Source organism: Oryzias latipes, chromosome 23 (genome assembly GCF_053564925.1).
Source record: "Oryzias latipes strain Hd-rR chromosome 23, Olatipes_Hd-rR_3.1".
In the NCBI taxonomy this organism is placed as follows: Eukaryota; Metazoa; Chordata; class Actinopteri; order Beloniformes; family Adrianichthyidae; genus Oryzias; species Oryzias latipes.
This window is the reverse complement of record NC_136259.1, coordinates 21,496,396-21,510,752: the sequence shown is the minus strand read 5'-3', so window position 1 is coordinate 21,510,752 and position 14,357 is coordinate 21,496,396. Positions and strand designations below refer to the sequence as shown.

Sequence of the window (14,357 nt, the reverse complement as noted above, 5' to 3'; positions counted from 1 at the left end):
TCGCGTTCCCTTTCGGACTGCTGACAGATACTTTCGTGTATCCCGTCAGAAAAAAAAAAAAAACCATGAGAGGTCTCCCATTCGGACCGTGGCTACTTCTGACTCTCACATGGACCTTGAGCGCAGCGGGTGAGTCCTCTGTAGGCTTGCTGATACTGTTCCTAGCACGAGTACGATCGATGAGCCTGTGTTTTGAGAGGCAGGCCGTGACTATTCGATGAGTCTGTGTAGTCAGGTTACAAAGTCGCAGAAGGACTCGGGAGGGTTGCCGGCTAAATTTTTTTTTATGCTTTCTTTTTTTTGTGTCGCTGTCACGTTGTTACAGACACCAACATCACCTGTCTCATCATGGAAACCTGCATCTTACCCTGCAGTTTTCAGAGAGGAGACGGTCCGATAGTGCACTGGATTAAGGATAACGAGGGCAACCCCTTTCTTTCATATTACAAAGCGAACCCTCAGTTCAGGAATGTCAAGGGCAGAGGTTCCTTGTTCTCGGATCAGGTCTCTAAAGGTAATGCCTCACTACGGTTGTCCTGGGTGCAGCTTCACGATCAGGGAAGATACACCTGCTACGTTACAACCCGTAAGAATGAGCGATACACTTATGTCAACGTCAACGTGCAAGGTAGGAGCGGTGAGTGACTTAGGTGACCGTTTAGCGAAAATGCGGCTCTAAATTCTAGTTTGTCTCGCAGCGGCTCCGGTCCTCGACAGTTCGGAGGGGATCAACCGGGAACGCGAACCGGTTCGGTCGACGGAGCCCACTACGGCCAGCAGGACTTTGAACGCTGTGACCACCCCCCGGTGGTCCACGCAGCCGTTTCCCAACAAGGGCGGCTACAACGGTCCAACAACAGAGAACGTCGACGCGGACCGTGACCGCACAGCGGCGACTCGCGAACGAGACGATGGGGCGACGAGAGAAGCTGAAGGTGAGAGGGGCCGACGGTCACTGTCGAGAGGGAACGCTTGGCCCGCCAAGCAAACAGGTTGCGCTGAGCTCAGGATTCGTTTCTCGCAGCGGCTCCGGTCCTCGAAGTCCGCATGGAAGAGGTGGACGACACTGTCGTCTGCTGCTCGAAAGGGATCTACCCGAAACCCGAGCTAACCTGGTCCACCGAGCCTCCGTCCGGTGGGGCTCTGAACGCCACGACCGCCGTCTGGCGGACCTCGCTGCTGCTCTACGACATCCGCAGCTCCCTGTTACTGTCGCACGAGGACGCTGTCATGGTTTACAGCTGCGTCGTAACCTCTGGCAAGCACAGCAAGAAAGCAACTTTGATGGTGGAAGGTGTGCGAAGCAAGTGGTTCATTTGTTTAGTTTCTTTTTTTTTTTTTTGCACCTACTGTTGGACTTCAGATTATGCACGAACGCCAGAGGCGTCACTATCCTCAATCTGTTCTCGCTTTCACGGCTTATTTCTTTTCGTTTTCCTCAGGCAGACTCCGAAAGCTTCTGACGATCTATGTCCTGATCCCCGTCGGTGTCGCGGCTCTCGCAATTTGCCTGGCTCTCGGGATATGGAGCATGCTAGGGAGAACCAGGAGATGCGCTCCTGCCTGACCGTGGGACTCTCGACGACGGACCTTTCCAATCTGCCCGCATGCATTGTTCCAACCTCACAGGCTTACTTTTGCTACGTGAACCCTTGTGTGTGTTCATTTGATTGCCGTAACAATAAAGACCCTAGAGTCCACCTCTGAAAGATGTCTCTGTTTTGTTTTCGTTATTATCCTTTTCAGTGCTGAAAAAGTGTGGTTAGGACAAAAACTATATAAAGGACAAGAAAATGCTATGAGGCACTTTGCACAATGTGGCTACGCCTAGCAGGGCCCCAGAGATTCTGCTTGAGGTCACTCGGGTCCTCCGAGCGCGAACCTGACGCGCCGATCGCTTCAGACGGTGCAGACAAGGAAAAGAGACACAGGGCAAACGTCTGACATGATTTTATTTTGTATCTCATCACACGTGATCACACTGAGATGCTGCATCGGGCATTACAGCCGTCGAAGCGGAGCACAGGTCAGAGTCTGTGCTCTCGTCAACCGAGGGAGTGTGGAAGCGTAAGCACAAGCTTTCGGTCTTCGTCCGCTTCGCCCCGTCGTCAGCACGCCCACGATGCGAGTAGACGCTCACAAGCCCGACGTCTCGGTTTCCACTCGATGAGGAGGCCTCCCCCGAGCGAGGCACTTCAACGTGGTCGGCCAGCTCTTCCAAATAGGTCATCATGCGAGAGCTCTGTGCGCCGTGCGAGCGGAGAGTCTTCGAGGGCCCTGGTCGCCGGGACTCCATAGGCCCTGCCTGAAGGGAGATAGAAGACAGAGGAGTGCAACGGAAAGGTTAAAGGGGTTGAGTCTTCTTCGTCTGCCTCCAACGGTGTGAGCTTGTCGCCCCTCTGCCATTTATAAAAGACACCGGGTAACCCGACTTTGCGACCTGCCTTCGGGGAATTCTGCGTGACGTGTCGGAACGGTCTTCGGGTGTGATCGAGTGGTGCAAAGTGGAATAGTGTTTGCCTCAATCAACGAACGTCTGCTGCTGCTTCACCGGGCTCTGCGAGCGTCCCTTCGGACGAAAGTGAAGCAGACGGCGAACGACAACGGTCGAAAGGTCCTTCTGCGTCTCCCGCAGCAGACTCCGCGACCCCAACCCTACTCGATCGGGCCTCGGCCATCTGAGCAGCTAAACCATGACAGGGCTCCCATTCTTACCGTGGCTACTTCTGACTGTCGCGCGGACCCAGAGCGTGGCGGGTGAGTGCTCTGTAAGCTTGCTGACATTGTTCCGAGTACGAGCGCGATCGTCATAACCCAAAGAGTCAGCGCAACGCGGCTGGAGCAAAGCGAAAACAGGGGATGGCGAATTCCACACTACGGGTTGAGATGCAGTATCGTGACGTTGACTAAAAGTTCTTTTTTTTTTTGTTCACCGCTCACACAAAAAGTCAACGAGGAGGTGGTGTACTACGACATCTATTACGACCCAGACTACGCCTTCAATTACAGTTATGAGGGGATCAATCCGGAACCCGATCTGACCCGGCCAACGGAGCGTCCTCCATCCAGCTGGACATTGGACGACACCCAGGCCACTCACGAAAGAGACAATGATGCGACGAAAGAGGCTGAAGGTGAGAGGGGCCGGCGGTCCCTTTCGAGGGGGCCGCTTGGGCCTCGAAGAAAACAGGTTGAGCTGAGCTCTGTCTTCGTTTCAAAGCAGCTCCGGTCACCGAAGTCCACCTGGAGCAGGTGGGCGACACCGCCGTGTGCAGTTCGGTGGGGATCTACCCGGAACCCGAGCTGACCTGGTCCACCGAGCCTCCGTCGGGCAGGACTCTGAGCGCCACGACCGCCGTCTGGCGGACCTCGCAGCTGCTCTACGACATCCGCAGCTCCTTGTTACTGTCGCCCGAGGACGCAGGCTTGGTTTACGTCTGCACCGTAGTCTCTGGCAAAGGCAGCAAGAAAGCGACCGTGAAAGTTAAGCGAGGCGAGTGGTGTTTTTTTTTTAAAAAAAAAAACAACAATATTTTAATTTGGTTTTTGGACCCATTTGTTGACTGTTTCTATCCCCCGCTCTCTTTCAGTCTTCTCAGGAGGACTGTTTGTCATGATATCCATCGGTGTCGCGGCTCTGACTGTTTGCACGGCTCTCTGGATCTGGAGAACGCGAGGTGGAAACAGGAGACAAGCTCCAGCCTGGGCGTAGTCTTATTCGCGATGTGTCTTTCTGCCAGTGCGCCATAGGGCGATGCAAACCCATGACTGTGTTCATTTGATCATTGTGACAATAAAGACCCTCGTGTAGACTCTGAATGATGTCTGTATTTTGTTTGCTTCATTTTTTTTTAATTTTCATTTTCTGTGCTAAGAAGAGTTAGATCAGAAAAGGTTATGTTTAGAAAAAATAAATGTAAAAGCGGAGAGGTATACTCTGGTAGCCCTCCAGGCGCTTTCCGCGTTGCTGCAACGCAGTGTGACGTTCTACGCTTATCGGAGCTGCAGAGTTTTACCGTGAGACCGCACAAGAAAAAAAAAAAAAGAAAGAACACTCAAAGCAAAGCGTCTTACTTTGATTTTTATTTCATCACACATAATTACACAGATCCCACGGATGTAGAAGCGGTGCACCAGACAGTCTGCGGTCGCATCGAACTAATGTCCCAAACGAGAGCCCTAGTTTTGTCCACCGTGACTCCAATGCGTTCTGTCCGAAGGTTGGCTGAAGACAGGAGTGCAACGGAGAGGTCGAAGAGGTCGAGTCGGGTTCGTCTTCTTCGTCCGCCCCCACCGCTCGAGCTAGCCACTCCTCGACCTTTTCTACATCCACACCGTGTACGCGGCGCTTCCCTCTCCATCGCTTTCGTCTTGCGAGAGCCGCCGCTGAGACGCCTTGCGCTCGTCCTTGCCATCGGTGCAGAGGCGACCGGGTCCCTCTCCGAACCCTCCTGCGAGCAAATCTGCTCCAGGCTCTCTGTTCTCTGCGGGTTCTGGGTCCTCTGTGAGCTGCGGGTGCTCGGCGTGAGACCCCGCGCGCTCCGCGCTCCTCTTTCTCTGCGGGTCGCTCGCTTCCGAGCTGCCCGGCGAACAGCTCAGTTTAACCGGCGTGATCGGCTTTGGTTTTGCCGGCGACGTCACAATTCGACCGTCGGTCTCTCGCCTTTCGCCGCGAGACCTGACGGTTTGGCACCGCCTGCCCAGGTCCGTCGACTTCAGAGAGCTCCTGGGCTCGCGCTCCCTGCGCGAACTGAGGCCTGCGGTCGATTTGTCCGAAAGGTCGGCCCCTTCGGATTCCCAACCGCTGCCTTCAGACGCGGACCCTCGACTCTCCGAACTGGAGGAGCGCGAACGAGCGATCCGAGCGCCGGACCTTTTCGAACCTCGACCGTCGACCTCTCTGCCTTTCTCGCCAGAGAAACGCAGCGGTTTCCTGGAGGCTGATTTTTGCAGCCCTCCCTCTGGGCGTCTTACGTCTTTGCGGCCGCTGGAGTAAGTCTTGGAGTGGTCTTCGGTGTCTTTGCGTTGTCGCTGCGTGAGCGCGGTTTCGAGCCCCAGCCTCTTTTCCCGCTCGACCGAGGGTCTCGACTTCGACCCTCTGCCTTTCGGCCTCGTGGAGACTCGCATCGCCCATGGGCCTTCCGTCTCCGAGCTGTCCGAGCTGAGTGCGCGCTTGTAGCCCCGCCGGTCGCTTTTGCACGAGGGCGAGGACGGCTGCGACCCGCAATACGGACGGCCGACCCCGTCCTCGTTCCTCCTGGCCTTGGAGCCCGCTTCCTCGCCAGCTCTTTGTCTGTACGCGCTACTGGGCGAGGGCGAGGAAGGTCGCGACACGCAGTACGGACGGTCAACTCCGTCCTCGCGTCTCTTGGCCCTGGCGACGTTGTCCTCTCCCGCCTCGATGTCTTCTTCGCTGGACGACGATGCGTCGTCTATGAAACTGTCGCTGCGATCGTAGTCGTCTGAGCTTTTGTCGCAATCCGAAGAGCTCTCCGTGTCCCTGTCGCTCAAATACTCCGGCTCTTCCTCGCTTTCGGAGCTGAGAAGTTCCAGGCCGTTGTCTTCCTCGGCTTCGCTCAGTAAAAAACTGTTTCTCTGGCGGCGCCCGACCTTTCTCCTCTTGGTCGCCGGAGACCGCGAGGCTCGGACGCTCTCGGCCCAGGGGGACAACCGACGTCGAGCTCTGCCGACGGTCTGGCGGCAGCTCCTCTCGGGCTTCTTGACTGGCGGCGGCGGGGAGAGGTGCCTTCGGGGAACCCGCCTGGACGCCGCCTTGCGCTGGAGTGCCGCGAAGGACCGGGCCACCTTGTCGCTCCACCTCTGCGTGGATTGGGACTCCAAGCATTGGATCAACGCTCGGCTCAGGCGATCCTTGATGCCGCGCCTGCGGAGCTCGTTGACCGTGCCCTGGTTGTACGCCACCCATTCTCTCAAGAGTTCCCTGTTCGCCTCGCCGAGGAGAGCGCTGTCCAGGTTCAGGAGCTTGCACACGGCCTCTCTCTGGTACCCCAAGGAGTCGTGCAACCAAGGGTAGCTCAGGAGCAACACGGACAAGTTTTTCATCCATGTCGAAACCGGGACGGGCTCTGGGATGGGGTTGAAAAGCTCCGAGCGGTCGTTCGGGGGCTGTCTACATCCCTCGCCTGGCTCGACCGGCTCTCCGCAAGCGGGATTTCTGCCGCCCATGTCACCGTCAAAGCGGGCTGCGTTGATCCCCAGTTTCTTGAGCTTGCTGCAGTAAACTTTGAGCTTCAGGAACGCCACTTTGGCGGCCGCGTTCACCTCCTTGGCGTGGGCTTGCGCTTCCTTGTCTTCCTTGTTGCACTGGTCGCGTTTGCACATGGTGTACCAGTCTTTCTGGATCTTGTTCACTTCCCAGGGCTCTCTGTCCACCATTTCGGCGCAGGCTTTCGCTCGGCGGGCCGTCTCGGGATCGGCGTCTTTCCGGTTTTGGCTGTAGCAGCGCAACTGCCGAGCGAGCGAACCGCACTCCTTCCTGATCAGCTCCATGACCGAGGCAGCGAACCTATCCCGCTCGCTTTTTCTGAACGTAGCGTCCGAGGCGTACCTGCTAAGGAACTCGCAGTACCTCTGCAGCTTCCCAAGTGGACTGTGCAGCAGCTCGGCCACGGCGAATGCGCCGGGGATCTTGGCGTTCATGAACGTGATGGCGAGTTCAGCGATTTCGATCATCCTGGGGTCCGCCAACTTGCTCTCCACGTGTCTGGGTATGCGGTCGCACCACCCGTTCGGATCGACGCGCTTGGTGAACGCAGACAGCGCCCATTGGTTGATTTCTTGGAACGTGAGCTGCCCCGACAGATACGTCTCCCGGGCCATCTCCTGGAGCGTCTCGTTCCAGCAGCTCGCGAGCTCTCCGTTGCCTTTCACGCAGCTGCGTTTCAAGAGCCTGTAGAACCGGAGCGTGGTGGACACGTACAGCGTGGGCAAGTGTCTCTGCTCCGCTCTCACGGCCACCGTCGGCACCAGGTTGCTTCGCCTCCCATCTGACGCTTTCCCTCCTGACCTGAAGTACACCATGCGGGGTTCGCTGGCTTTGTACGTGAAACGACTCAGGTCGCATTTCACTGCGTCCTCCCCGAAACAGTCAACGCCGGCGTCCCCCTCGTTCTTCCTGTCGCTCGAGGACTCCCATGCGTGGCTAACCTCTGGCGCGCAGCACATCGGCTCCACATCTTCCAGGTGAGAGGCCAACGCAGCCTGGCTGCTCTGATCCCTGCCGGGGGACCCGGGTGTGTTCGATATCAGCAGTTGACAAGGCTGAATCTGCTGGAAGGACGGACAGAGCGCCTCCACGTGCGTGGGCATCTCCAGCGACATGTCCCAAAAGTCGAACGCGTGGCCCGCGACCTTCCTCAGCAGCTTCAGGCTGTCCAGGGTCGGGGCGAACAGGACCTCTTGCACGAAGTAAGACCCCTTGCTTTCGCCGTCGTTTCCGGGGATGTCTGTCATGTAGGTCCCGACCATGGACCTCGCGGGGTCGTAACGCAGCAGGTTCTCCTTCGTCGAGTGCTGCGTCACCACGGGCACCACCGTCCGATCCTTTCCCCTCAGCTCCTCGGCGGGGAGGTAGTACGCCGTGTAATTTCCGCACGTCAGCAACACTTGCTTGAGGCCGGCTCTGTCCGAGGTGACGATGGATCCGAAGTCGCTGCCTCCCAGAAGGTCCACCAGGTCCATAAGGGCGAGCAGGAGAGATCGAGAGGGACGCTGGGGTATCCTACCAGAGTCCGCTATGACCGCGTCTCTGATCATCTTGTTCAGAACCCTCGGCCTGTAACGCAGGTGCTCTTCGTTGCTCAGGCGCCGTTCCTTTTGGGTCATCATGCTTACCACTGCATCGAAAACGCCACGTGGGTGCGAGCACGTGAAGACCTCGTCGTGGTCCACAGTATCGAAGTACCACGGAGGGCTGCTGGAAACGACGAAGGTTTGATTTGTAGACGCGGCCGCCTCAGTCGCCGATACCGTAGCCATTTCGAAAGCAAGACCTGTTGAATGCGCGTACGGACAAAGTGGAAACAGCAGCAACAGCTCTCCTAATCCACTCTGGTGAATTCAGCCTAAGTCCTGCGAGATCCTTGCGCTCTCTCTAGCTCTTAGAGGGGATGTTCGAAGGCCACTTATATCCTCCCAGTTGGGGTTTCCCACCTCCTCGATGCTTTGAACAGCCCAACCCTGATCCTTGCGCTCTCTCTAGCTCTTAGAGGGGAGGTTTGAAGGCCACTTATATCCTCCCAGTTGGGGTTTCCCACCTCCTCGATGCTTTGAACAGCCCAACCCTGAGGCTCGGAGGGATAGGGCGGAGAAATCTGCTCACCACCACTGCACACAGGCCCAACCCTGAGGCTCGGAGGGATAGGGCGGAGAAATCTGCTCACCACCACTGCACACAGGCCCAACCCTTAGGCTAGGAGGGATAGGGTGGAGAAATCTGCTCACCACCACTGCACACACACTCGCAAGCAACTTGCACGGAGGCCAGTCATGAGACAAACAATCCGACTGCTCTTTGCAGTGTCCGCCGGCCTTTCACAGTGTCCGACCGTCGCGCAGGGAGTCCGACCGCTGCTCAGAACATCCGACCGCCGCTCAGTGACTCTGACCGCCGTTCAGTGACTCGGACCGTCGCTCAGTGACTCCGACCGATAGTCAGAGTACGACCGCCGATCCCTGTGTACACTGAATTCGGGGAGTCCCAGTGACACGGAGCCTACAGAGAGAGCCTTTGTGCACGGACAGTGATGAAAATGAAATATCACAGTCACCTAGGTTGAATTCAAAGTCACCTAGGCTTGCTTGTAGCTTTGTTGTTTGTTTGGTTTTCTCCTCATACAGCTTTTTATTTACCCCCCTCTGTGCTCAAAGAGAAAATCGTCGGGCTTTGCGATTTGAGGAGCAGAGCTCAGCATGGATGAGGAAATTAGAATTTTGATCAAAGGTGTTCTGGGGCACTTCGTTGGACGACGCCAAGACTTTGAAGTCGAAAGGCCGCGTTGTCGGGAAGCTGTAAATGCTATGACGAGAGCTGTGTGTGAAGTGCTGGAGGTTCACAGACCGAAATACACAGGTGAGCAGCACAAACAGATCTGTTTTTTCAGAGTTATCTGTACGCTCAGCGTGATCTCTCGTTGTCCGGTGTCCCACTTTAGAGATGGTTTCAGATCTAGGTGATTCATTTCCCGATGCCGCGATGGTCAACGTCGCGAAAAGCCTTTTCGAGGACGGGATCATCAACTGGGGCCGTGTGGTCAGTCTGATATGTTTGGGGGCCGCGGTGTGCCAACGTCAGGACAGGTTCAGTGGCAGCCCTGGCTCCCTCCTGGCTGACGCAATGTCAGAAGCGATCGCCTCGTACTTGCTCACAGAGCACAGAGGCTGGCTGGAAGAGATGTGTTGGGTGAGTGGCCTGTACTCTAGGGGGTTGAACTTCACGCTATCGCTGTTATGAAACAATTTGTCTTCATGTTTTGCTTTTTTTTTTTTCTGTTCCTCTTTCTGTTCTTTTTTTAACGCTTTCTTCATGACCAGGATGACTTCGCTGACTTTTTCCCTTCACCTGAAGCCACGAAGTGCCATGACCTTGTAGGACCGGCACTTGGACTCTTTGTTTTTGCGGTCGGAACTGCACTCTTGTGCACGTACCTTGGGATGTGACCCGGTGGTTTTTTTTGACAGCCTCCAGAGGCTTTGCCCACAGAGTGCTTTCAAGTCTGGAGGACAAGTGTCAGACACTGAAACAACCGGTGTGGACGAGAGGACACTTCTTAGACACGCACTTTAAGGCATTGGGAACGAGGAGACGTTCCTCAGAAGCCCGTTTGATCCTTTTATTGTTTTTCTTTTGCTTCCGCATGGAGAAGTACTACAAAGACCCAGTGCGACCAGTGATCGGGCAAGGTACCTACGGAGTTGTCTACAGGGTGCGAGATGTGAGAAACGGCCAAGAATATGCCCTCAAATGTCACAAGCAGGCAGACGTTATAGAGGACGCGACTGTGAGAGAGTTGTCCTGCCTGACAGCGCTGAAAGGTCATCCCAACATAATACAGCTCCTGGACTGTTTCATGGACGAGGATCGGGTGGCGATGCTCATGCCTCACGTGCCCTTCGAGCTGACCAAAGCTATTCACCGCCAGCCACCGGCTCCGCTCAGCTTCGTGGCCAGCTTCTCGCTTCAGACGGCGAATGCCCTGGAGCACATGCACGGACTGAACATCTTACACAGGGACCTGGTTCCGAGTAACGTGCTTCTCGAGGAAGATCTGACGGTGAAGGTGGGCGACATGGGCCTAGCCAGACAGTACTCCCGACGCATGAGCCTTTGCGTGGTGACGGAGCCCTACAGGGCTCCGGAGTTGTTTGTCCGCGGGAACGCCGCGGAGTACACGTGCGCCATAGACATGTGGAGTTTGGGAGCTATGATACTGGACGCAAAGGAAGGCGCCGTGGTGTTCGCTGCAACGCGTGGGTCCAGCACTCTGAGCAAAGTCATGGCACTGGCGGCCTCGGATCCCGACGGGGGAGCGGAGGAATCGACGCCCGCCAGGCAGGAACTGATACCCAACACTATGAAGTGTGAGCACACCAAACGCATCGCCTTCCGCCTAATCGCTCTCAGGCACGACAAGAGGCTTACGGCTCGCCAGCTGTTGGACGATGAGGAATGGAAGCGTTTGTCCCACATGACAGACGGAGAAAAGGCTGAGGTCTTGCAACAATGCGTCACGGGTGTCATGTAAAAATACACAGTTCAAGAGGCTTTGCAATGTCTGAGTTTATCAATTTTCAATAAAAAAAATGAGCCAATGACCACAGACTCTATGTATCGTACAGGTGTAAATTTTGTTTATTATTTTGAATACGTTTGACCATAATAGCAGATGTATCATTCAGCACCACTGGCCCGCTCTGGGAGCACGCTTACACGTTTGTAGCGATGGAGATGAAAAGGGATGTAGCACTCAACGTGGAACACCACTTGGCGTAGTTTGTTTCGTAACTGCGCGAGGGCCCTCGGGTCTTTTGAGGGCTTCGGGCTCAACTCAGCTTCCGCTCTTCGTCTCAGAGCGCGGCGAAAACAACAGTGGCAACCGCTGCGACGAGAGACAGGGCTAGAGGTTTGGCTCCATTTCTCTGACTAGGCCATCTATCCAGTTCCTCCTGAGCCTTTCTCACGGTTTCCTTCAACTTGCTGAGCACTGCAAACAGAAGACAGCGAACACTGGTTGGGAGAGAAGCGCTTTGCGATAGGCGGGTAGCTAAAATGCACACATACATACATACAGTCTGTCGTGTTGTGGAGTTTTCCGAAAGTCATCACGGGCTCCATTGGAACCAGGTCAGGCATGAGAATCTCAGGCCGACGAACGCCGTCCGAGCAAGAAGGCTCGTTGCTGTGATGTAAAACACAAGAGTCCACTGATGTCAACAGCACGAACACGAACAGGGTCAGATGCAGCATCGAAGTGGTAGTCATTGTGTCTTCAAGAGAAAAAAAAAAACCCACAAAGAACAGTTTTCTTACTGCAGTGCGCAAACACAACTCACGCCTGAAGAGGTTGCCTCTGTCAGCTCTCCACTCTTGCCTTTTATACTTGCAGAAGAAAACACTCGCTGTGCAGATTCTAATCCCCCCTGCCCAAAAAAAAAAAAAGTCCCTGGCCAAATCCCAACCACAAGCCCGAAAGAGAGGCCGCGACCGGTCAGCTCGCGTAAACCCAGCACGCCCCTCGCTCACAGGCAGGAGAGATCACGTAACAGGGTGATTCAGGGGAGAGGAACGCAGAGCATGGCGTCAGAGTCTGCCTGCCTCGGTCGGCCTCTCATGGCGGAGGACGGATTCTCAGAGTGGAAATCGGTGTGAGAGAGCTGAGGTCGGAGCCAGCGTTTCTCAGTCCCTCCCCTACATCTCGGTTTGGTAGCGTAAGATGCCATCTGACTCAGTGATGTGTGGTCGGACTCCCTAAGGGTCGGTCGGACAGAGTGAATGACTGTCGGACTCCCTGAGCGCCGGTCGGACAGAGTCAATTGCGGTCAGACAGAGTGAATAGAAAAGGTCGGGCTGTCTGGACGCTGACCTGGCGAGGTGAAAAGCTGGCCCCATCTCTCGTCTGCAGCTTTGGAACTAGGAAATTTTAGCGGCTGTGTTCTCTGTGTTCTATGACACAGCTCCTACGTAGAAAGGATTTAGTTGGGGATTTTTTATTCTTTTTTTTTTTCTTTCCTTCATATCCAACATCGACATCACAGCCCTTACCAACAAAATGGTTGGATTTATCTACAATTCCAATAAGCTGCTCCCCGCTCTGGCCCCATCAGAGCCCCGAGCCGCTCTGAACACCCAACAGCTCTCACAGAGCCGGACATCCTCTCGCTTCATCAACCATCACGGATCCCCCACGTCTGCCCTTACCAACAAAATGAGCAAATCGGGCTGCTACAGAGACGGCGGCATGCCGCAGCAGAAACCTGACTGTCTGAACATTTCCGCCAATTACAAGACTAAATTGTGCTGGTTCTTCGCGAAGAACGGCGTCTGCAAGTACGGAGGGAAATGTCGGTACGCCCATGGCTACGGAGACCTGCGGAGCCTGCAGCTCAAAATGAACCTTTGCCACCATTTCTATAAGGGGCGCCCATGCCTCCACGGCGGAAGTTGTGGATTTATTCACAATTCCCATCAGCTGCTCCCCGCTCAGCCCACATCAGAGCCCCGAGCCGCTCTGAACAAGGACGGCTACCGACAGATGGACGTTTCCCCACCCCAGCAGCTCTCACAGAGCCTGACATCCTCTGGCTTCTTCAACCATCACGGACCCTCCACAGTCATTGCCGGCGCCATCACCTGCTGCATCCCCACCGTCCCCGCCGCCGTCGTCTTCTCGAAAGTCCCAAATCCCTGTAACCCCTGCCTCGGCCTTATCCCCACCGTCCCCGCCGTCGTCTTCTCGACAGTCCCAAATCCCTGTAACCTCTGCCCCGGCCTTCTTCTGCTTCACTAGCAAAGAGGGGCTTTGTGACGCGCTGGCCTGAACGGTCTACCCGGGTTCTCTCGGGGTCCTGTGGTCATGCGCAACAAGGCTTATGGCATCGAGGTCTTTATTTGTTTTTTTGTGGTGTTTGTTTAAAATAAAAAATAAAACAAGACAAGAACAACGTGTTTTTACTACATTGTATCTGATAAGAGTCAAAATGTGTTTTCCGTGTTGTTTCGCTGACCCTGATATCGTTGAGCTTCTTAAGCAAATAAAAAGACTCAGACACATTCACTTTTTCTGCTCTTTATTCGTTTGCCGTGGACATTCACAGAGTTGTCTTGGCGTCGCAGTATTCTGTCTGAAAATCTTTGGTGCAGACTTTCGCACTTTCCAGCCGTGCTCACTTGCGTTTTACGCAACGTATCTCCTCCAAAGAAACAGGCCGTATTCTCGTGCCCCAGTGCTTGTCCCTGTCAGGGGGGACGTGCAGCAAAGTCCAGGTGGGTGTTTGTTCGGCAATGCCCTCCAAGAGTCTTCTTTCACAGCAGCGGATGACGCCGTGCATTCCGTTGGCAAGTATTGTCCCTTCGCCGGAGTAATTCGTGCAGAGCCACGCCACCCCCGTGCGCCGCAAATCCGGGTCTCCGTTCTTCTCTGTTGCAATCGCGTACTCCACGAACAAGTGAGTCTTTCCCACGCGCCTCACCCGTACGGGCAACGCTGCGATGCCGGCCGCGATCAAAGCATTCGCTCCGCTCAGAGCATCAACGTCAGAGTCCCAACCGGCGAAATCTTCGTCTGGACAAGCGCAGCGGCCAAGGGGGTAGCGACCATCTTCCGTTCTACCACCCATTCTTTCGAGCTCTGCGTTAGTCGTCTCCTCGGATGAGGTTCTGACGATGAGCGTTCTGCGACCGTTGGTTTCACCCAACCGGAGCTTGTGCATTTTGAGGGTCTCCGTGAGTCTCCGTGATCTCAGAACGGTCAGGTTGCCTTTCTTCTTCTCGGCCCCTTGGGTCGTCCTCCCGTTGCCGCAGCCTCATTAGTATGTCAAAGGAAAAAGGCCCTGACGGGAGAGCTTTCCGTCTGATCAAAAAGTGAATTTCATGATCGCATCTGGAGCAAACTCGAAATGCAAGGGCACGCAATAAAGGCACAGAACCGCTTGACACAAGGACGTTGGTATGAGATCGATTTAAACACCACACAGACTACAGCATTTTATCTTTTTATTTGACTTCAACCATCCAAAACATGTTCCAAAAATAAAAGGATACAGAAGCAGCACACAATGAACCTAATGGCAAACATGATGTCTCAGGGCGGCAGCCCCACATCCTTCTCTACCAAACAGGC

At 55.1% G+C, this 14,357-nt stretch overlaps 2 protein-coding genes across 2 annotated transcripts; both read left to right on the top strand.

Moving 5' to 3' along the window:
* The first annotated feature begins 348 nt into the window (after positions 1–348).
* On the top strand, positions 349–3,819 carry LOC144989284 (uncharacterized). Its single transcript, XM_078941468.1, has 5 exons — positions 349–628; positions 699–935; positions 1,025–1,294; positions 1,443–3,493; positions 3,591–3,819. Exons 1-4 carry the CDS (start codon positions 349–351, stop codon positions 1,565–1,567), a joined length of 912 nt encoding a protein of 303 aa, XP_078797594.1. The 3' UTR covers positions 1,568–3,493; positions 3,591–3,819.
* A 5,911-nt stretch (positions 3,820–9,730) lies between these two features.
* Positions 9,731–12,205, top strand: LOC144989582 (cell division control protein 2 homolog 3-like). The gene has a single exon (XM_078942295.1). It carries the CDS (start codon positions 9,876–9,878, stop codon positions 10,761–10,763), a length of 888 nt encoding a protein of 295 aa, XP_078798421.1. The 5' UTR covers positions 9,731–9,875; the 3' UTR covers positions 10,764–12,205.
* The last annotated feature ends 2,152 nt before the right edge of the window (positions 12,206–14,357 follow it).